Below are 24,904 nucleotides of genomic sequence, written 5' to 3'. Positions count from 1 at the left end.
CGGAGATCGGCTGAATGGATTCGAAAACGGTAAAACTCAACTGTTTAACTCTAGGGGAGTTGGAAAATGAGCCTATTTTCAAAAATAGTGGAGTGTTCCTTTAAGACAACGATGTCTTTAAATTTAATTTTCCATAATAGGGGGAACATTTTCTAATTATTGTAATTAATCTGAATGTTTTACTTAGCAGCACTTGAGCAGCATTTTTTCCCCCCATTACTTTCTGCTGATTTCCATTATAGACAACTTAATAAAATAATAATAATAATAAAATTACTAAATATTTATTTGAATCATCCAAGTCAGTACAACATATACCGCCAGGATAAAAATACATTTTACAATAAGATTAACATTAGTTAATGTATTAACTAACATGAACTGACAGTGAGCAATATATTTTTACAACATTTTATCATCTTTATCAGTTTTAATGAAAATAGTTGTTCATTGTTTGTTCATGTTAGTTACAGTGCATTAACTAATGTTAACAAATACAACTTTTAATTTTAACAATGTATTAGTAAATGCTAAAATTAGGGATGCACGATTATGACCAAAATCATAATTGTCGATTATTCCCTTGAAATTGTAATTGCGATTATTAATTACGATTATCACAATTTACATTGAATGATGTTCATACCATTGTTTGATGCAACTGCATGCCGAATTTTTATATGAAAATAAACAAGCTGAAAACACTTACTGAAAAACCTTTAGTGCTTTTCTATAGTATTAAGCCTCAAATGTCAAATATACATTGGATTGGTTTCTTTAAATTATAAAAAAGTAAAAATATTAATGGTATTATAATGTTATACTAAAACTAAAACAGTGGGAAAACCCTTAAGATAACATGTAAAAAGAAAAAACATATCTTAAGCACGCAGAATAACATAAGTGCCGCTTTGAACGATTACGTAATTGTGGCATCCATAATTGTAATCGCGATTAGAAATTCGATTAATTGTGCAGCCCTAGCTAAAATTAAGATCAACTAAGATTAATAAATGCTGTTGAATGGTTTTTCTTTGTTAGTTCACATTAACGAATATAGTAAATTAATGTAAACTAATTGAAATGTTATATATATTTAAATATTATTTAAATAACATTTGATATATTATTATTATACACGGTTTATAACAATACTACTACTACTACTACTAATAAAGACATAAAATTTTTCTGTAATTACAGTAACGAGAAAGAGACTTTTCTTGCATCAGAGTAGCAATGCAAAACATCTCAATGATCCTAAAAATATGCAAAATTTTCCTCATGCAAAATATTTTTTTATTTATGGTTTTGCAGTGAAATACGACTCTAGGCATGTTCTTGGGAGGTTTCGTGAGATTCACACTTGTGCTCTGAATTGCCTGAGAGACTTTTACAGTAACGACAGTTTGTTGTATGGTTGTGTATTTAAACTGAAACCTTCATATCAACGCGTGAGGATAAAACTAAAAGAGAAATGCAAATATTAACACTCGAGTCCATTTTTCCCACTTTCTTCGTTTTCATCATTTACCAAAAACACGAACAAGGAACGGAACTCTTCAACACCTCAGACGGAGGATGTGTTTGTGTGTGTGTTAAAAAATGCAAGAACAAAATTATATTTGTGAGCCTCACAGGAACAGATCTACTGCTGCGTCTAACTACATGTCTGTCTGATGAGTTCCACACACATAAGGCAACATTTTTGGTTTGTTCCCCACAACGGCTCTTTTAAACGAGTGCAAAAAAATAAAAAATAAAACCCTCCAGGTCTTCAACAATACTGATCATATTCCCCAAAAAACACTGTCCATGATCTGTAAACAACAAGCTGAAAGTGTACAAGACTTTTAACGTGGGTCGACCAGCTCAAGTCTCACCCAACTGTGCAAAACCCCTTTTAAGTCTCACAAAAAAAAACGAACAGAAAGCAATAAAAATGACTCGCTATGACTATCGGTAATTAAACGGAGGAGAGAGAGAGAGAGAGAGAGAGAGAGAGAGAGAGAGAGAGAGAGGGGGCTCTCTCACAAAAAAAAACGAACAGAAAGAAATAAAAATGACTCGCTATGACTATCTGTAATTAAACAAAGGGAAGAGAGAGAGAGAGAGAGAGAGAGAGAGAGAGAGAGAGAGAGAGAGGGGGCTCTTTCTAGGATGGCTCCTTAAATGGCGTTATTTGATGACGGTCACTCCCGCCCGCTGGCCGAATACGAGAATTGTGGGAAATGTGGTCTCCGTTCGCTATCAGCCGAGTCCATCCCGTCCTCGTCGTCTGCGGGGGAGGAAGAGAGAGGGACACGTTAGGTTACGCACACGGTGCTCTAATGAAAATGGAATTTCCTAGCACTGCACAGATTTTCACAATGATACGCTTCATGCATTTTTTTCATTGTGTACTTCCACTTCCTGTGGCACGAGGAGCCAGTCTACAGGAAAAGAGAGAGAGAGGGAGGGAAACGGCGCACTCACACTTCTCCGGAGGGGTGATGGTGATAGTCTGCGCCGTGAACTCCTCGTCGAAATACCTGGTGTCGGTTTCAGACGAGACCTGCGGCATGAACGGCGGTACCAGCTGGACAAGAGATGTGACGAGAGGACCAGAAAGCAAGCAGCTTATTATACATAATCATGTTCGAATGAATGAACAAAAACTCGCTTTAACAAAAATACACTATGGGGTTGGTATGATTTCTAATGTTTTTGAAAGAAGCCTCTTATGCTCACCAAGGCTGCATTTATGTGCTCAAAAATACAGTAAAAACAGTAATATTGTGAAATATTTTTTCAATTCAAAATAACTGTTTTCTATGAGAATCTGTTGTAAAATGTAATTTATTCCTGTGATGCAAAGCTGAGTTTTCAGTGATTCAAACCAATAATGTGATGCGGCTGCTGGGCAATCAACCCTGGTTGAGCAGTAAATGAAGACACTATGGAAAATATATTGTGATAATATAAATGACGCCAGTGAAGGCGTACTGCCAGTTAGTGAAACGCATGATACGTTTGGGTATGAGGTTGCGGGTTCGCACACTCATTTCGAAATTATATCAAATATCCAGGGTTGGATTTAGTTTGCAATTTGGATTGTTTTTGATAAGATCCCATGAGTCCTGACAAATGCATTTTCAACTATGTCTGAAGTGCTTCTTACTGGAAAGCACTCTTACCAGCATGTTTTTCTGTTGGCCTTGTATAGGCCAGGTCTTACTGACCCCAAACTTCTGAACAATGTTGTTATGTTTCTGCTTTTGAACCCTTTCAAATGTCTCAGCCCATAGATTTCCATTGCAAGTGCACTCATACCTTTTTGTCATAGACGTCCTGCCAGTCCACTGTAGTGAAGAAACTGTGTCTCATGATTTCCTTAGCATCATCCGGACCTCCTCCGAGCCTTCAGAGAATAAACCGCAGATTCATATTCATTCAGGTCTCACATGATACACAAATAGTTTTAATCTGGTGTTCTCCTGCTAAAATGAGCTTTGGATCACACATTCACACACCAACCTCTTATTGGGGTCTTTGATGAGTAATCCAGACAGTAAAGACTTGGCGTCTGCAGAGAGGGTTCTGGGAAACTTGATCTCTTCCATCAGAATCAGTTCAAACAGCTTCTCATGGTCCTGAAGACAGTAAAGAAATTTCTATTTCAAATAAATGTTCTTCTTTTGAACTTGAATTAGTGAATCCTAAAAAAAATGCATCATGGTTTCCACAAAAATATGAAGCAGCACAACTGTTTTCAACACTGAGAAATGTTTTTTGAGCAGGAAACCAGTATATTAGAGTGATTTCTGAAGATCATGTGACACTGAAGACTGGAGTAATGATACTGAAAATTCAGCTTTGAGCACAGGAATAAATTACATTTTAACATACTGTATATTCACATAGAAAACAGTTCTTTTAAATTGTAAAAATATTTCATAATATCACTGTTTTTAATGTATTTTTGATCGAACAAATACAGCTTTGGTGAGCAAAAGAGGCTTTTAAAAACATTTAAAAATCTTAGAGATGAAATGTTGTTTATTATTGTGTGTTGTTAGAGTTAGAGTGAGTCATACCTGATTATAAAAGGGCAGGCGTCCACACATCATCTCATACATAACGACTCCCAGACCCCACCAGTCCACCGCTCTCCCGTAATCATTGTCCTCCAAAACCTGATCGATAAAACCACGGTACACTCAGATCAATCATACAAAAACAAAAGTGACGTGACATGTGGTCAAGTATGGTGACCCATACTCGGAATTAGTGCTCTGCATTTATCCCATCCAAAGTGCACACACACACCGTGAACACACACACACACACCGTGAACACACACCCGGAGCAGTGGGCAGCCATTTATGCTGCGGCGCCCGGGGAGCAGTTGGGGGTTCGGTGCCTTGCTCAAGGGCACCTCAGTCGTGGTATTGAAGGTGAGAGAGAGCGCCGTACATTCACTCCCCCCACCTACAATCACTGCTGGCACGAGACTCGAACCCGCAACCTTTGGGTTACGAGTCCGACTCTAACCATTAGGCATATCCTGTCATATCATTCTCAAATGCCTGATCAAAAATGAATAAAATTGCTCGCCTGCACGCCTTTGTCAAGCGATGCAACAATAAATTAATTTTATAACTAATCAGAATAATTTATCCTCCAACAATTGATCCATACTCTATAACATACTTGATTAACAATCACATCACATTATTATCTAATACCTTAAAGGTGACATATCATGAAAATCTGACTTTTCCAGGTTTTAAGTGCTATAATCAGGTCCCCGGTGCATCTACCAATCAAGGAAACGTGAAAAAGATTAACCCAGTAACTTTGTTTTGGGAAGCCTTTTTCTGCAAGCGTCTGAGAAAACGAGCGCGTCTGATTTCGCTCCCTTGGTGACGTGGCAAAGGGATCTCATTATAATATTACCGCCCCTTAATCTGTACGTTTACACCCAGGGCCCTGTTATTGTGTTTTTGCAAGCGACAACGGTGTACTAGCTCTAATGCCATGGCAAAAGTTTGAGCAAAACATGCTAACGGTTCTGTCTTTGGCTGCAGAGACGAGCACAGAGCACCGTTTAGAGTCCCAGCCTCAAGAGGAGACAACAAATTTATTGATTTATTTACTGTATATTGCTGTTGCCACAAAGATCTAAAATAAACATGTGATTTATTTCCCAGCGGTTTACCTTCACACACATAACCATGTGTGTTTTTAACGTAAACTTGTGTGTGAATGAGAGCTTAGTTTAGTACTCACATGCTGTGAGAGCCGCTTTCTCTCCGTGTGCTTCGGATGTGTGCACTCAGAAAACCGTATACCAGAAGTTTAAACTCATATGGTTTAAAACGCATGATTTCAGTGTGATAAACATGATAATCAGAACCAAAACAGATGTTTTTTAGCAGGTCTGAGCTGTAATGGCACAGCTCTATTCTGGAAAAGGGGGCGGGGAGCAGCAGCTCATTTGCATTTAAAGAGACAGGCCCGAAAAACAGCGTGTTTCTGCTTCCACTCAAAATAGGCATTTTCAAAATGATATAATAAATGATCTGTGGAGTATTTTGAGCTGAAACTTCACAGACACATTCTGGGAACACCAGAGACTTATATTACAAATTGTAAAAAGTGGCATGATATGTCTCCTTTAAATAAGTCACAATAATATCTTACAGTTCTTCATTAATAATTCTATTTGCCACCAATAACCCATCAAATATCACACGAATATCTTCCAATTCTTTAACAATAATTATATTAGCCTCCAATAACTGATCAAAATGACATAAATATCTTCTAATCTTCATTAATAACTATATTAACCTCCAATAATCAATCAAATATCACACAAATGTCTTCCAGTTCTTCATTAATAATTATATTCGTCTCTAATAACCAATCAAATATCACATGAACATCTCCCAGTTTTTCATTAATAATTATATTATCCTCCATTAACTGATCACAAATCACATTCATATCTTCCAATTCTTCATCAACAATCACAATATCCTCCAATACCTGCTCAAAAATCAGTTATGGACATACGTTATCTTAATATCTGATCCATGATCAGTCATATTATCCTCTGACATCTGATCATTATCCTCAGATACCTGAACAACAATCAAGTTATATTACTCTCCAATGGCTGATCCAGAAACAATTATATTATCTCTCAAAACCTGATCAATAATGTCATTAATACGAATACTGGATTAATAACTATTAGGGCTGGGTAAAAAATATAGATATCTGGATTTTAATCGATTCTCATTTTTACGGAACGATATCGATTCTTAAATCCCGAGAATCGATTAGTCTAGCCTGTTTTCAGTTAATGTACGGAACATTGAAGGGCACTTCCCATCCAATAAATCGCAATAAGCATTGTGCGTTGGTACTTTTAATATGAAACAAAGTCTCAGATTTCAAATTCTGTCCATTGTATTGCAGTATTCAAACAATAAATGCCGTTTTGGCGCTGTTTAATGTGGAGTGACAGATCGCTGTAGCGCGAGGCGCGCATTAGCTAATCATCTCCTCCACATTAATACCAGCTTCAACACAAAATAAACATGACTAAACATCCGAAGGTAAGTTAAAAGAAGAGTACAACTTTACAATCCATATCCTGTCTCATGTAATCGCTCAATTAGTGTTTCAGACGTCAATATAACGGCTTGTAAACAATTTCACGTAACGTCACATTTACCACAGAAAAACATATTTCGTGACCATAAAATCATTAGTCAGCTAGAAAAATTAACTGTAGAGAAGGGCATGTTGCTAAATATATGCACCATATAACATTTGCATTATAATTTTTACTGTTCTTCAGTGTTTAATTTATGTTCGAATAAATCCATCAAGTTTTATGACAGCCACCATTTAAAAGTTTATAGTATGATAAAAAAACAATTGAAGTAGAAATATTATTATGTAATTGTAACTTTATTATTTAAAAAACTTAATTAAGTGTCATTTTAGCAGTTGTGTAGCCTACAAATCAGTTTTAACCTTCAATATTATAGTAATGTAGCTAGTACCAACTGACTCTCATGCATATTTTACAGCATTAGTTGAGAGATTTTTTTTTCCTTGAGAAAATTGGGCATGTAGCCTACTGTACCTGTACTATAGCCTATCCAAAATAATCGATATTGAATCGAATCGAATTGGTAATCGAATCGCAAGCTTGTGAATGAGAATCGAATCGAATCGTGAAATTTGTGTCAAAACCCAGCCCTAACAACTATTGGCAGTCGTTTGCAGATTTCCCTTCAATAGCAATAATCAATCATGTCCCATTCTGAGAGCCACCAACCTAGATAAATGACTCCGATGATGGAAAAACAGCCTGATATATGATTACATCATACAGTTATGATCATGCCATCAGCATGAGTCATCAGCATTACAGCATCCATATGCAACACCATGGTTTATTATACATGCTGTACTCTTATTTGATTATTAAAATGGAGTTAAACAGCAATGAAAATGGGCAGCGGGTCACTGTCTGATCACTCTATTTTTACCCGTGAGCTGCTCAGTCTTGTCTACAGCCTGCTGTTTGTCTATTTCTGTACGGATGCTAGAAAAGCACAGCTAAAGTGTGACCCTGTTCCTGCTAACCTGTTCCGACTGTGACAGACGGAGATTAAACTGTCAACTATATTAAATTTAACCCAGTGTGTGTGCTTCCTGTGCTGTGTTTAAAAAGATAAAACATCCCTGACGCATTTGTGTCCCGTACCTCAGGGGCCAGATACTCCGGGGTCCCGCAGAACGTTTTCATGGTGGCCGTGTCTGTGATGCCCTCCTTACACAGGCCGAAATCAGTGATCTTTATGTGACCGTCCTTATCCAACATCAGGTTTTCCAGCTGGACAAATCACACACACATTTTACGGTCCGCTGATAATGCCAAAATTGAGGTTTTTAGGGTGAAAACGTTGATATTGGTCTGTGTGTTCTGTTCACCTTCAGGTCACGGTAAACAATCTTCGCAGAGTGCAAGTAATCCAACGCAGAAACGATTTCAGCGCCGTAGAAACGGGTTCTATCCTCTGAAAATACGCGCTCTCTCGACAAATGAAAAAACAGCTGCAATGACAATTAAAAAGAGGAATATTCAGAACTCGCAAATCCAAACGTGCAGCACACCCACACACACTGAGAAAGAGACATCGGAATAAAGCAAGGAAATTTCAAAAGTTTGGAAATGTTTGAAAGGAAAATCAAAAGTTGGAAAGAAAAAGCTTGAAAATGTTTTAAATGAGGTTTGAAATATGGAGAGAAAGATGAACAGTTTGGGAAAAAAATAAGTAAAGTTTGAAAGCTGGAAAGGAATTTGAAATTTGAAAAAGTTCAAAGTTTAGAGAGAAATTTCAAAAGAAAGTTCAAAAGGTTAGAAGGTCAAAAGGACATTTCACATGCTTCAAAATGTGTTTAAGATCAAAAGTTGTTACAATTTGTAAGTTTGAACATGTCCGGAAATAAATTCAAAATTTGAAAAGACAGTTTGAAAGAATTCTGAAAGCTGGAAAGAAATTTTGAAAGTTTGGAAATGTTTCAAAAAAATGTTAGAAAGTTCAAAAGAAAATTTTGTATAAGTAATTTTAAAAGAAAGTTAGAATACTGGAGCGAAATTTCACGAGTTTGAAAATGTTCTGAAGAAATAAAATTCTTAATTTGAAGAGTTTGTAAAGCCGCGTTTCCACTGCAGGAACTTTCCCCAGGAACTAGGGACTTTGGGCCGGTACTCGGTGTGTTTCCACCGCAGGAATCAGGATCTAAATAAAGTTCCGGGGTAAAAAATTGCTCCTCAGAAAGTCCCTGCGCGCGAGGTAGTACTTTCTCAAAGGTCCGGAACTTTCGGGGGTGGGACTTGAGCGCTGAACATGCTGATTGGTTGAGTTCACGCAGCATTGTATTTCAAACACCATTTGCATATTTTAAAAAAATATTACTGTTATTGTGTCATGAAATGTAGTTTTAAAAGTATTTCAGGCGAGAATGTAGTTGTTTAAAACTCAAATCTGCAGTTTATTTATAAAAACAGCGCCTATTTGAAAATGTGCTTCGCCGATTTCGGAGACGGGAGCTCCACGCGATCAGCCGGCGCTCAGTGCTCATGTATCCCGATGAGAGCAGCCTCAACTCGGCTAGTCCTTCTGACATTTGCCGCTGGCTCTGATGTCTCTGTAGTGGATAAACATAAGATATTATTTGTTTTGGGTAAATCTTAACAGGTAAACTTTGGTCTTTATTCTGTTAATCTATTAATATGTTCAAATTAAAATGAAAACAATTTTAAGCAATGTTTGATATAACATTTCGTTTCATTGTAATGTAGGCCATGTACGTTCCCTGAACATTTCTGCGGCTATTAATATGTTTAAATGAAAACGAAAAGGGGCAGTGGTGTTTGATATATTTTGTCTTATTGTAAATACAGTGAGGACAACTGCAGTAGCCAAGGTGAGCTGACTGACGTTATCAAGTACGCTGCTGTTTGCAGAATTACCAGACTTGCGTCGTCCCGTCCGCGGGAGTTCACACTCCTGAGTCGAACTCGCGAAGTCCGAACTACCGAGGATGCAAGTCCGAAATTTGCATACTTGATATTGAAACGTGCGCAGACCTACGTCACCAGACAATTTGCCTAATCTTCTCGGTACTTTAGACCGCGATGGTAATGCAGACAGCAACCGGTCTGGGGGGAAAAAAGTTCCTGGTACAATTGTTCCGGGTAATTTCGGTGGAAACGCGGCTTAAGTTTGAAAAGATGTATTTCCAATATTTGGAAATAATAGTTTGAAAGAGACACCAAAAATGTGAAAAATTTTAAAGTGTGAAAGCTAGAAAGAAATTTTGTAAGTTGTACAACGTTTGAAAGAAAGTTCAAATGTTCAAGGTCAAAACGGCTTCAAACGAAAGTTCTAAAAATTGAAAAGGAAACCAATTTTACCTCTCCTCCATTCACGTACTCCATAACAAAACATAAACGATCCTTCGTCTGAAATGAGTACTTCAGTGACTGCAGAAAAAAAGAACAAACAATTCAAAACTAATCTTTTCGTTTTTAATTCTAGGGGGAAAATCACAAGAATTACGTTTCTTTTTAAATGTTTGCGGAGTGGATAAAAGCATCCCGGTATGTCGTCACTCACAGTTAGAAAGGGATGCCTAGTGTTCTTCAGAACTCTGCTCTCGGTGAGCGTGTGAGCAACTTCATCCTGAAAGAGACAGACAGAGAGAAGTTCATTTCAGCTGTCAGTTCAGTCCGTTCTCAGAGAATCACCTCTCTTACCTTGGCAATAATAACCTCCTTTTTCAGGATCTTCATTGCATAATATGTGCCGCTGGCTTTCTCTCGCACCAGAATCACCTTCCCAAATGTGCCTTTACCCAGCAGCTTCAGATAGTCAAAGTCATTCATTGTCTGTCAAAGAAGAGAGAGACGTCAGAATGAGCAGCTGCACGTTAAACCACGTCGATCCAGTTCTCTGGCTCGGGCTCTACCTTTCGTTTGTGATGACTGGTTGACGTGTCCATCTCTTCCTCGTTGACGTTTTCGATCTGAGAGATGGGGCTACACAGGATTCCTTCCTCTTCCTGTTTGGCCAGCTTGTCTGCCACCATCTGAATGGCCTCGACCCACTCATCCCTGGTTACCAGGGAAACAAGAGTGTGATCAGTTGTGACGAACTACCGAGGATGCAAGTCCGAAATTTGCATACTTGATATTGAAACGTGCGCAGACCTACGTCACCAGACAATTTGCCTAATCTTCTCGGTACTTTAGACCGCGATGGTAATGCAGACAGCAACCGGTCTGGGGGGAAAAAAGTTCCTGGTACAATTGTTCCGGGTAATTTCGGTGGAAACGCGGCTTAAGTTTGAAAAGATGTATTTCCAATATTTGGAAATAATAGTTTGAAAGAGACACCAAAAATGTGAAAAATTTTAAAGTGTGAAAGCTAGAAAGAAATTTTGTAAGTTGTACAACGTTTGAAAGAAAGTTCAAATGTTCAAGGTCAAAACGGCTTCAAACGAAAGTTCTAAAAATTGAAAAGGAAACCAATTTTACCTCTCCTCCATTCACGTACTCCATAACAAAACATAAACGATCCTTCGTCTGAAATGAGTACTTCAGTGACTGCAGAAAAAAAGAACAAACAATTCAAAACTAATCTTTTCGTTTTTAATTCTAGGGGGAAAATCACAAGAATTACGTTTCTTTTTAAATGTTTGCGGAGTGGATAAAAGCATCCCGGTATGTCGTCACTCACAGTTAGAAAGGGATGCCTAGTGTTCTTCAGAACTCTGCTCTCGGTGAGCGTGTGAGCAACTTCATCCTGAAAGAGACAGACAGAGAGAAGTTCATTTCAGCTGTCAGTTCAGTCCGTTCTCAGAGAATCACCTCTCTTACCTTGGCAATAATAACCTCCTTTTTCAGGATCTTCATTGCATAATATGTGCCGCTGGCTTTCTCTCGCACCAGAATCACCTTCCCAAATGTGCCTTTACCCAGCAGCTTCAGATAGTCAAAGTCATTCATTGTCTGTCAAACAAGAGAGAGACGTTAGAATGAGCAGCTGCGCGTTAAACCACGTCGAGCCGCCTCTCTGGCTCGGGCTCTACCTTTCGTTTGTGATGACTGGTTGACGTGTCCATCTCTTCCTCGTTGACGTTTTCGATCTGAGAGATGGGGCTACACAGGATTCCTTCCTCTTCTTGTTTGGCCAGCTTGTCTGCCACCATCTGAATGGCCTCGACCCACTCATCCCTGGTTACCAGGGAAACAAGAGTGTGATCAGTTGTGATATATTGGCCAGGCCGATTAATCGGCTGATATGTGACCATACTGAGATTAACTGTGATCACAGTTCTTTGCAAAAAATTACTAATTTAAACACTAGTGCGTGTTAAACGTGATTTGAAACGCGATCTGGACGTGTCGGACCTCTCGTCAGGCGTGTCCACGTGAAACGTGCGCTCGATCACAGTGGTCCACTGCAGACACCGGATGATGAAGGTGTTGGGCTTCGGTCTCTCCGTCTTCATCAGCTGGCACTCTGACGAATGAGAAGAAGAAGAAAGATGCATGTTTATGTGGAATAATGATGTCGTCATCATCTCAGATTACAGAGTCAGACTCACGTTGATGACATCAGCACGTGACGCTCTAATTAAATCAGTTTGCTTCGAATGAAGTGAGTCATGGATCTGGAGAACAGCAAATGGATCTGAAGGCTTTACCAAGAACACGACACACTGATATCATACATTTAAAAAAGTGCAGGGCAAATAAACATCAGTCAATCTTATTCTTATCTCTTAACACTGGTTGGAAGTCATGAGATTAAATCACACTTTAATAAATGTATATATTTTCCACATAATATTTGATACATCTTGATAATATTTTTATCATCAAATTATTAATGGGTCATTATAAAGCAGTGTTATATTAGCATAATTGAGATACTATTATAGTTTTTATTAATATTAAGTAGTTTTTTATTATTGGTTGATTTTTTGTTTTTATTAATTTGACTAGTTTTAGGTTTTTTGTTTTAGTTATTTTGAGTAATTAAAAAAAAATTAATCAATTTTTTTTTATATAAATGTATATATTTTTTTTTAATTCATTTTTATTTCAGCTCAATTAAATGAAAATGAGAATGTTTCCATGGCAAATATAAGAAATTAACATGAATTTTTCAATTAACATGAATTTTATTTCAGGTAACAAAAATGTTTTTTTTTATGGTTATAGTTAACTATAATATCTCTGTATATAAAGTGTATATATATTTTATATTTTCAGAAAGAGCCTTCAAACAGATCCTCATGTTTTGGGGTCCGTGGCACCTAAACGTTTGAAAACCATAAAACTCCACCGTTTAGATTTCATTTAAACGCGTTTGATAATGAGAGAGACTCACTGGCCACAGAGAAGTTGTTGAGCGGATATGCCAGATCGGCATCTTGTGGCTTCTCCTTATATCCAATAAACGACCCATCCGTCTTTAACAGGAAGTACCGCGGTCTCCAGTTCTTAATGTATTCACCTGCAAAACCAACAAAAACCCCAGACGATCAGGCACACAGAAAAACACTGAAACATGCATGAGAGAACATGCGATATTCCCAGTCACAGCAGCATAACACATCAACATCAATATTTCAATGCTGTTGTTTCTCACCTCTTTTCTGCACCCATCCCTCTTTCACTACGTTCTGGTCGTTCATGTTGGCTCTGAGGTCAGAGTTCAAGGGTCAGTCCAGTGCTCGACTTCCTGCTGGCGGATCTGTCCTGTTCCCTCGCTCTCCCTTACGGCCGTCTCGCTCTGCTCTCCAGTTCTCTCACACTCTTCCTCTCACTTTCTCTGCCACGTTGTGATGTAACGCCTCAGCCTCCTCCTTCACTCTCTCACTCTCTCTCTCTCTTGCGACCCTTCAGACTCCAGTGGTGACTCAGCCTGGAAGGAAACAACAAAGCAGAGAAAACACACACACACACACACACACATGGGTCATTCTCTTCCGCTTCTCCCCCTCTCCCACACACACACTTCCATGAGAAATAAAGTCATTGTTAGGAGCAGGGAAACATTTCCCGCCCCTTCCCGTGGCCTTCTCTTCCTCTCTCACACTGGATGCTCAAGCTATGCATGATTCTAAACACAGCCGTTTCTGTCTGCTTCTTCGGCATTATGAGGCTTTAGAACCTTAGAATTCATCGGAGAACCACATAATCAAATGCAGAATCTCAGAATCAACCTTGCAATCTTACAACCAAATCAAAGAACCCAATAATGAACCCAATGACGTTACAATCAACACCAGAACCTCAGAATCAGTCTAGCAATGTAGAATTTTCCTGAGAACACACGCTGTAGAATCCCATAATGAATTAACATCACAACCTCAGAATACATTTTAAAAACATCTCCGAAACAACAGATTAATACAAATGAAATCCATACAGTACTAGGATCCAATTCAAAATTTGAATTTTACAATGAACAGAAATCACATTCAAATAGAATTCCTATTAAAATGATCTTAGATTCAACTTTAGAATCGTACTTCTTTTGAACGAACCATGCTATTTTACACATTGGAAATCAACCTGACAATCATCTTAAAATAAAACGTTGTCAGTTTTCTTTAGCATCATTTTCGAATTGAACATAGAACCTTTAAAATCAACCTTAAATCACACTTAGAACCCCAGAATCAAGCTCAGAATCAGCCTCAGAGCCAACCTTGGATTTCTACAATCAAAATCAACATAGGGACCTCAGAAGAATCTTATAACCTGATCTGAGGATCAACTGAAGAACCTTAAAATCAAAATGATAAGTTTACAAGCAATCTTAGAACCCTATAATGAACAACAGGACATCAACCCAAGAATGAATCTTAGAATCAACTGCTGAACCTTAGAATGAAATATCGAAATCATAGGATATTCTAATACAATCAGAATTTCACAATATGTAGAACTCACTTTCAGTCAAGAATCATCTTAGAATCAAGCTATATCAGTCTTAGAATCCTGCATCCTTAGAATCAACCATCTCACTTCACAACCTCGGAACTTCCAAAGAAACCACGCAATAAAATCAGACTTGAAATCTTGAATTTATCACTTTCTATTCACCGTCATCTTAGAATCAAACATAGAACCTTAAAATCAACCTTGGAATTTTTAGAATTGACTTTTCAGGAATCAACATGAACCTTGGAATCAACCTCAGAACAGGAAGTTAGAACATTAGAACCAATCCTCACATCTATAATAAATCTGCTGGTGCATATGGGAACACAGGCACCTCACACTCTTTATATTTAAACATCTCTGCATCTGGCTGCTGCTGTATATGCAGGAGTCCTCCATAATCCACAACTTCTTCCCTTTCTTAAATTAACATTCATACATGACTTAAATTAACATAAAATACATGACATCACACAGCATGGAAAAAAACAACAGACACAGCATCATCACACGTCACATCTGTATACTTTCCTTGCACCCAGAATATCTGTGAGAATATATAACTTGATCACTGTTTTTGAAAAGATTCAAGGCAATAAATGTTGTTTGCAAACAAAACTATTTTTGAGTAAAAATATCAAGATGCTTTCTTATTGTTTCTGCTAAAGCAAACATGACATTTCATAAAAAGGACAAAATATGTGATATTTTTAATGACAGTCATGAAGGCCTAAAGCAGCTGTGTACTTTTTATTTTTGTTGTCACATGACATCAACTGGCTTCCTGCACACTGATTACACCACACAGGTTTTGTTTTGATTAAATATTAATAATATTTTAAACTAAATATTCGGCTTTTTTTTAACGAAATTATAATAAAATCTGCCTTTTTATAGGCTTCCCCCCCCATTTTCACCACAGACATTTTTGACAAAGTCAAGAAAAACATAAAAATGACTTTAAATTCAGAAAATGAAAACATATTCTTTATACGAGAACATATCTAATAAAACTGATGCATAATTCCTGTTGTCAGGAAAAACGAGATGCCTAAACAACAGAAGCCACCCAAACCAATGTCAACAAAAACAATGGTGGACACGGTTGGGCATCACACACACACACACAAGGATGTGACAGCAATTAACATGACAAATCACAATAAGCACAATGAAGCAGCGGCTTTGTGTCATATTGTGCTGCTGTTATATAATCCATCGCCATCATAATAAATACTTACAGCGCACTGACAGCTCGCCACAAACGAGCATATGAGCATAAATGGATGTTTGTGCATGACACGGCTGTGTGATAACAACACAAACACACATGCATGTAGGCTGGAGGATGTGAAGTGTGTGAAGTGTGCGAGCGCTTGTTTTCTATTTGCCCGAAATGCGTAAAATGGTGGATGCGCATCAATAATACCACGCAGGATGATGTTTAAATGTGTTTATAATGGAATATTACAGTGCTTTATATAAAAATAGCTCTGGATATGAAAAGAAGCGCTTCATGCGTCCAGCAGCAGCAGCAGCAGCAGCATCACGGGCAAGGCCGAGGAGGAGCATCCCAGCCCGGCGGCCGGTGATGCTCCAGCGCGGATGCTCGGCCTTGCCCGTGATGCTGCTCGCTGATGGAGGAAAAATAAACAACACGAAGCACGCAGTACCTGGCAGACGCTCCGCCAGACGGTGGGATCGGTTCCACGCCAGCCCGGTAAGAGACAAACCCAAACCCGCACGCAGATGCTGCTGCTGCCGCCGCCGCCGGTCGGTCATGAGGAAGACGGAGGCACGCGCGCCCGTGATGTGGCCATCATTTTCGTTACGCCGGTGAACCGAATGATCCTGGATGAATGGCGTAACCCGATGCAGAACGCGCGGTGACGGCGCACCCCGTCTCCAGCGCTTGAATTTGCCCGAATCCTACTACGGCGAAGGTCTGCTTCTTAATTTTCATGAGGCGAGCGTCGGCATTGGCTCACTCAGTGGCAGCTCATTAATATTCATAAGATAAACCTTCCGCATTGGAAGATTACCAAACAATGTCAGCTGGAGCTGAATAACATCCAGAATACATGCTTTTTTATTATTAAAATTGTATACATGATATTACCAATACCAAGAGAACTGTTCATTTACTACATTATTATAAATTATGTCATTAGAAACATTTTAATATAAATAATATAATATTGCAATATAAAAAATATTAATATAAGATAAAAAAAAACACTGCACAATCTAATAGAAAAATAATTTAATTAAAATAAAAATGTTTGGAGATAGAATATTTCAGTTTATGTACAAGAGAGTGCCTAATAATATTGATAATTGCATAATATATGTTTTTTTTCTTTTTCTGACCCATGGCCATTGAAGTATATCCTTGTAAGAGCACAAGCTTAATCACTGCTAGGCTTGTTAATATTTAAAAAGTGCCATTGAAGGTTACCAAACAGCATCGGCAGGAGCTAATTAATATTCATAAACGAAGCCTTGCCATTGGGAGTTTGGTGAGCAACGTCAGCCTGCCCTCATTAATATCAATGAGCTGAGCCTTCGCAATAGTAGGAATCGTAATTTCGTCTCCAGAACCAGCCATTCAGCCGCTGCCAGTGGGACGGAGGAGGAACCCTCTCGACATCACACCGGGACCCGTTTTTACCGGAGGCCCCCCGTCCTCCTCCTTTTCCTGGTTTTGTCGCTCGCCAGGCTTTTGTTTGCCTCGCTACATATGAATGATACATGCTTTATGTACCTCCCACCGACCGAAAAGAGACCTCATATTCATATACAGCACCAGAAATCACTTATTATGCCTCAAATGAAGAGGACAATAATAAATGCACCAGCTGCAGTTCGCCTCTATCCCGGGACAGAGTGAGGATTTGGGGCCCTTTGTCTTGTTTAATGAATGCAGACATCTAAACTATACACAAAACAAAGGACACTAAAGAATAATAATACTAAGACTCAAACTACTCTTTGAATAACCACCAATAATCAGTCACAAACCTGAGGAATAATTTTCATAAACTAATTCCATGCATCTTTTGATTGGACTGCACGTGGAGTGCATAGTTTATGAGGACTTCACATATAAAGTTGCAGGATGTCTCCCTCTAGTGTTCAACACATCAAACTGAAACCCCATAATAACAGATTAAACAGAAAGTTGAAGTCTGCTTTCCAAAACAGAAACTCTACTAATTATTACTATTATTACTACTACAGGTTTACATTCAAATTTAAAACAAATTCATTTAAATTATAAATTATTATTAAAATTACTCCACATTATTATTATTATTAGTCTACAAGTTTACATTCAAATAAATAAATATAAAATATATAAATTCAATTATTACAATTATTTTAATTATTATAAAAAAAACAATGTAAGAAAGGTAAACAAAGTGGGGTCATGAAAAGATACTATACAGATTCATGTTTGAGTTAATAATCACCTTTAGTACACTTAATAATAATAATAATAAAACCAATTAAATTTAAAAAACAAAGTTTTTAGATCTAGACCAAGGCAGTGAGTGGTGAAATTCAGATCCAGATCTAGTCCGTGTTTATCTGGTCTACCAAAATATAAGATCCATAAGACTCCAACTCTGAATTTCAGGACACTTTCATTTCAGATTCACAATCAGTTTTGTTACAATTAATGGATTTTACAATATATTGATAAAGGTTATTAAAAATCTAACACACATTGTTTTATTTACAGTTATTAGCAATTGCACTAGCAATACAAATTATATATGAAAGTATATGCAAACTTACTATTACAGTATTAATTTTGCAAACATTAAGTGTATAAAACTTAGTTGCTCTTAATATGTTCTTAGCTGTTGCATTTGTTTGTTTTCAGACCAGAGGCAGCTTCTAGATCTTCTAGATTAAAATGGGGATTTTCGCGAGGACTGTTAGACTAAACCCAAAATACAAACGATACTGATTGATGTGATGAGTGTAGAATGATCCTGCAGTCAGTATCAGTGCCTCCGAGTCAGATTTCTGTAACAGAAGCGCTGCTGTCCACAAGACCCTGACTTTCAGCCGTGCAAATGCATCAACACGCTGACTGAAAACAAGCAGGTAAGACGACTTGTGTTTGTCTTTCAAAACAGGTCTCAATTTGTTTTGTTTGCATTTGAATGTGTGATTTGGTTGTGACCTGTACATAACATTCTCAGGCGAGACTCGAGCAGATTCATGTTTGAGTTAATAATCACCTTTAGTACACTTAATAATAATAATAAAACCAATTAAATTTTAAAAACAAACAAACAAGTTTTTAGATCTAGACCAAGGCAGTGAGTGGTGAAATTCAGATCCAGATCTAGTCCGTGTTTATCTGGTCTACCAAAATATAAGATCCATAAGACTCCAACTCTGAATTTCAGGACACTTTCATTTCAGATTCACAATCATGGATGAATCAGTTCTGTTACAATTAATGGATTTTACAATATATTGATAAAGGTTATTAAAAATCTAACACACATTGTTTTATTTACAGTTATTAGCAATTGCACTAGCAATACAAATTATATATGAAAGTATATGCAAACTTACTATTACAGTATTAATTTAGCAAACATTAAGTGTATAAAACTTAGTTGCTCTTAATATGTTCTTAGCTGTTGCATTTGTTTGTTTTCAGACCAGAGGCAGCTTCTAGATATTCTAGATTAAAATGGGGATTTTCGCGAGGACTGTTAGACTAAACCCAAAATACAAACGATACTGATTGATGTGATGAGTGTAGAATGATCCTGCAGTCAGTATCAGTGCCTCCGAGTCAGATTTCTGTAACAGAAGCGCTGCTGTCCACAAGACCCTGACTTTCAGCCGTGCAAATGCATCAACACGCTGACTGAAAACAAGCAGGTAAGACGACTTGTGTTTGTCTTTCAAAACAGGTCTCAATTTGTTTTGTTTGCATTTGAATGTGTGATTTGGTTGTGACCTGTACATAACATTCTCAGGCGAGACTCGACAAAAACAACAAGACACAATATGTCGCAGCAGAACGAATGACGAGAATCACAGAATGAATATTAGACTAGCAACAATTCATGCAGATCTATTCATAATTCTATTTCTGGAGCTGCATAACAGTGTTGATCACCATTTAACGTCAATTCTGTCAGGACCACTATCGTCAAAGATGATTGACAATTAGCATACAGTTATGGTTCTGTTCTGGGCAAGAACTCCCTGCGCATCTATGCAGCCTAGCATGGATGAGAGCAGCGATACCCCCCCCCCAATGTTATGTACACATTTTAGAATTAGTCTGATTCAAAGGAGAATCAGAAGGCTGAATCCTGACTGACAGAGGAGGAGCTGGGGATGGGGGAGGGTAATTAGCTATTGAGCAATGCGAAAACGGCTGATAATACTGAGGGACCTTATATATGAATGCTTAGATAGGTGTCGTATTCCCATAGGTAGATGGGGATCAGCTGAGAGTCAGCTGATGCGAGCTTGACTTACGTGACCTGCCAGAACTAACGCTACGCTTGATCGTTATCCTGTTAAAAAAAAAAAAACAGTTCAAGCCGGCCTAAACTGATTTGCTTGTCAATCAACCTGGTTCTAAATCAGGTTGATTGACAAGCAAACCAGCTTAGGCTTGTTTGAAATGCATTGCATTCACTGTATAGGCTACTTTATATTCATTTGCTATTAATGAGCATGTAAGACTTAACCAAAACCAGGTTTGAATTATGTTATTATGCCAGGGTTTCAGAGCAGGATGTCTGGATCAGGAGTTGCTCTGAGGTTACACGAGTTTAAGGAAAGTCAGGACACAAAAAACCATCCGACACACATAAGGTTTTTGAGGCTTTGACTCCTAACATCTCAAAATAAACATTCAGTTCTGGATGTGGATGTTGAATAGTTAATAAAGTATGTAATTTATGCAATTTCTCTTGCAACCGTGCTATGATATATAGCTAGGTCAACTTAAAACATTAACATTGTATGACTATGTTTCAGACCAAATTTGGCCAGCTTGATCTGGTTTATTGCTGTAATATACATATTGATTTTAAGCATGTTAGTATGTTTTACTGCGCACATCATGTTTGTTTGATCAGCACTGTTTCTCCAGTGCTCATCAGCAGGGCAGAGATGTTTTGGGACTGTATCCCGGTCAGATCGCAAGAGTTCATACCATCAGCTCACATCTGGACAGGTGAGACATTTATATAAGCCCACTGGTACAAAGAGAAAAGTCACTTTGGATCCTATCATCTTTTAATATTCTAATGAATCAAAGCTAGCTGAGAACATTTGTTTATGTATATTCTGACAGATTCACACTAGTTTTTGTTGTCAGTAAAGCTCAGATACCTTCCACCCAATGCCAGCAATACACTGCAGTTCACTCTACTTTAGGCCATGTGCAACACACATTAGGGTTGCAAATTAGTAAATAAATCACCAGTGCTTTAGCAGTGCTGCAGGGATGATGTATTTTTGTAGGCTGAAACCTAGAAACAACCTTTTTTAGCACCATCTTCCTGAAGCCAATGTTTTTTTTTCAATGTGTTTATGGTTAAATGCATGAAATAATGTCTGTGGTGAACACAGATCATGTTTTATTCTAAAACATTTTTAAAAAGGCAGTTGCTATCAAATGGCTAAATGGGACAACAAAGGCTGTTGGGGACATTAAAAGTAAGTAAAAGTAAGAACAGGTAAACTCACTAGTCGCTTTCACAGCCTCATTGTGTTTATTCACTGTTCTAACAAACTTTCAGAGAAAATGATTTTAAATAAAGACTGAAAGAATTAAAGTCATGCAAATGTGGTGTCGTTTGTTTATAGCCTACATTTAACTTTTTGCTTCTGGCATTTGTATTTAGGCTTCAAAATTCATAAAGTTGATGATGAACAACATGTGTAAGAATCATAAACGTTCATTGGCCACAGAGCTTATTTTCTGTGATAATCTAAAAACAAAAAGGAAAAATCCTATTGGGTTTTTGTCGAAAGAACCATGCTGAAGACTCCAGACAGACATGCAGCATTATGAATCTAGAGCAGTTAAGAGATACCAGAGAAGAAACTTCGATCTGCTAACCCTTCAGGCCTCACTTCAGTCCCATCACAGAGAAGCACACACATCAAACACACTGAACGGACAGTCTATAGGTCTGATATCTCACTCTGTTTAACCTGCCTTCAATGACTTCAATACATGTAACCCTCTCTATATTTGTAGAGGAATGCTTGAAAGTCTTACATTCTGATTCAGTATCAGAAGATTAAGATGAATGCCCTTCCCTTCATGTTTGGCAACACTCACCTTCCGTTCTTACAAAAGATCCTGTCTCTTAAGCTCTTAAACTTGGTCTCCTGCCCTGGATAATCAGGAATGGTGTTGTTGGAAGGCTTATTTCTTCATTAATTATTTCCCTGCCGCCTTACAAAAGCATGTTTTGCAAAAATAAAGGTTGCATGTGTGTAAACACAACCTGAGCAACTGTAGACTAGTCGTCCTTGATCTGTGAGTGGAGAAACACAGTAAATGTGTGTGTGTGTGTGTGTGTGTGTTGAATCTAAACGTGTCCCTTGTACATTTTAAATGCCACTGGAACATGATTTTTTTATTGGACTGAAAACAGCAGTGAATATTCATAACCATAAACAAGCACAGACTGTTACTTTCAGATGTACAGTTTTTTATTGGTAAAACTATAGTTAGGAATGTCAACAAGTTGACAGTATTATCATACACTGTAAAAACAATTTGTTACCCCACTACCTTAAAATTTTCTGTTGTCTTAATATTTTTTCGGTGTGATGCAGTTGTTTCAACATGCATTTTTGAGTTGAACAGTTATACTAGTTCATTCAACTTTCAACTTAGTTGAGGGCCAATAAACTTACATTTTCTTGTTGTCTGGACAATTTATCAAATATTTTGTCTACAAAAAAAAAAAGCGTTGAATGGCAAAATCTCAAAATTTTTTACAGTCTACAGTGTAGACTAAAACTATAAAAAAAGTTAGCTGAAAAGTTAAAATAAATTGTATTATTTTATATTGCAGCTAGTTGCGGAAACTGTCATTTAGTTTAAAGGAACGCTGCACTATTTTTGAAAATAGGCTCATTTTCCAACTCCCCTAGAGTTAAACAGTTGAGTTTTACCGTTTTCGAATCCATTCAGCCGATCTCCGGGTCTGGCGGTAGCACTTTTAGCTGTAGCTTAGCATAGATCATTGAATCTGATTAGACCGTTAGCATCTCGCTCAAAAATGACCAAAGAGTTTCTATATTTTTCCTATTTAAAACTTGACTCTTCTGTAGTTACATCGTGTACCAAGACCGACGGAAAATTAAAAGTTGCAATATTACACAGCGCCTGAAAATAGTCCCAGCTAGGTAACTTCAAATAAGCCTATTTTCAGGCGCTGCGTAATATCATTGTGCCTGCTGCACCCATGGTATGGAAGTTCCGGAATGAGAGTATAGTTCCTAGCCATATCTTAAAAACTAAAGTTTTTCTCTGGTAAAATCACTTTTGAACTTTTTATAATAAAATGCTTCACCAATTCTGCTAGGCTAAAAATTCTAATGCATTATTTAACAACTGCATCAAAATATGCAAGAGTGATGAGCCATTTATACCCTTAAATTACCAAGGTGTCCCTTTGAGGGTATTAACCCAGTGACAAGCTAAAGGTAAAAGGTCATTTTTCCTGAGAACGAATCTAGAAGATTGCTGGTTGCGTTTGTGATTGTTATGTTCCTTCACTGCAAGCACTTTATTGGTGCAGTATGAAGAGAACAGACATTTAAACTGCAGATTAGGATTGTTTGATTTGGATTCATCCATTGCTCTGTGTTTAATCTCCAGAGAGAGATGAAGGGGAAGATGTTGGCCGTGTTGGCTCTGGTTCTTCTGGTGTCCAGTGCGAGTGAGGGACGGATTCTCAGTAAATGTGAGCTGAAGTCCCAGCTCCAGGCAGCTCTGGGAGGAAAGGTGCCTGGAACTGTCACTAATAGGCCTGTAGATGTGACTGCAGTTGTGCCTGAAAATGTGACTTCCAGTGTGCCTGGAAATACAACTGCAAATTTGACCCTCATCGCCCAAAGTAAGTGTTGCAACGGTACACTCTGTCAATTGACAACTAGTACTGGTACAAATGTAAGCCAAGAGTGTTTCTGTCTTTCTTTCAGTCGTTTGTACTGTGGAGCGTGTGTCGAAGTTCAACACCGGCCTGGTCACCACCATCCGAGAGGACTCCAGACCTCCAGTGAGACCCCCAGTGAGACCCCCAGTGAGACCCACAACGACCCAATGAAAGACCAGGCGGAAGACCCGGTCGTCCCGGTGGAAGACCAAGGGGAAAGAGATCCCACGTTGCGGCACAACTCAGGCGCCCAGCTAGATTGTCTGATGACAGTTCCCCAATGAAAGACCAGGCGGAAGACCCGGTCGTCCCGGTGGAAGACCAAGGGGAAAGAGATCCCACGTTGCGGCACAACTCAGGCGCCCAGCTAGATTGTCTGATGACAGTTCCGAGAGTTCCGAGGAGAATTCCAGAGAACGGCAGGGTCTTGCCATAAAACTGCTTGGAATCTTCCAGCTGAGCAACCGCGTGGCCTGCGATTCCAGATCCGGCAAGAGTTTGAACATCTGCCGCATGAAATGCAGCGGTGAGTCACGTGAATAGTTACAAAAGTGATTATAAACAGAATAGATTGAACCCGATCTCATGAGAAAACGTAACTGATTTACAAGGTGTTGATGTCGTATAAATTCATACAATGCATAAAGCTTCACCCCTAAACCTAACTGTAGGCAGACTGTACGAAGACGTACAAATGCGATTGTACAAATTCATACAAATTAGCCACCAATTTGTCAAAACACAAAATAGTTACATACAGTGTTGAGTAGTAACCGATTACAAGGTTACAAAAATGTAGTAGCTACATGTAATAAATGTAGTAAATACAATTTTAAAATACTCAGACTACAGTTACTTTTTTATTGATTACATGATTACATATTATTCACATGGTTGCATGACATGCTGGTAAACAGGGATAATATTTCATATTTTTTATTAAGTGTTTTACTGACTGATGTCATTTTAAAAAGATTTATTTTAATTTTCATTATTATGATTTTAAAAAAGTGTTTGTCTTGGTAATCTTTAATCAAAATCTGAACATTTGCTTCCGCTCTGGAATTGCATTCCTTCTCTGATGACGTCAGTTTGACGGCTTGGGCAGAATATCCTTAAACACACCCCTCCAACCCTTAGATTGCTATGAGTGAGAGATGAGAGGAGGGGCACTAAAACCACGCCCTCTACTCAATAT

At 38.1% G+C, this 24,904-nt stretch overlaps 1 protein-coding gene across 1 annotated transcript; it reads right to left on the bottom strand.

Moving 5' to 3' along the window:
* Positions 1-2,135: 2,135 nt before the first annotated feature.
* Positions 2,136-16,461, bottom strand: akt3b (v-akt murine thymoma viral oncogene homolog 3b). The gene is made up of 15 exons (XM_016284284.1): positions 16,207-16,461; positions 13,233-13,508; positions 12,972-13,097; positions 11,987-12,098; positions 11,665-11,809; positions 11,453-11,584; positions 11,313-11,378; positions 11,111-11,179; positions 7,999-8,121; positions 7,772-7,900; positions 4,077-4,175; positions 3,517-3,632; positions 3,313-3,400; positions 2,476-2,578; positions 2,136-2,278 (listed from the first exon to the last, which is right to left on the bottom strand). The coding sequence occupies exons 2-15, from the start codon at positions 13,276-13,278 to the stop codon at positions 2,193-2,195; spliced, it is 1,440 nt and encodes a 479-aa protein (XP_016139770.1). The 5' UTR covers positions 13,279-13,508; positions 16,207-16,461; the 3' UTR covers positions 2,136-2,192.
* Between the last annotated feature and the right edge of the window lie 8,443 nt (positions 16,462-24,904).

This window comes from Sinocyclocheilus grahami, unplaced genomic scaffold (genome assembly GCF_001515645.1).
Source record: "Sinocyclocheilus grahami isolate Dianchi unplaced genomic scaffold, SAMN03320097.WGS_v1.1 scaffold181.1, whole genome shotgun sequence".
Taxonomy (NCBI): domain Eukaryota; kingdom Metazoa; phylum Chordata; class Actinopteri; order Cypriniformes; family Cyprinidae; genus Sinocyclocheilus; species Sinocyclocheilus grahami.
The sequence above is the reverse complement of the archived record's forward strand: the minus strand, read 5'-3'. Positions and strand labels throughout refer to the sequence as shown.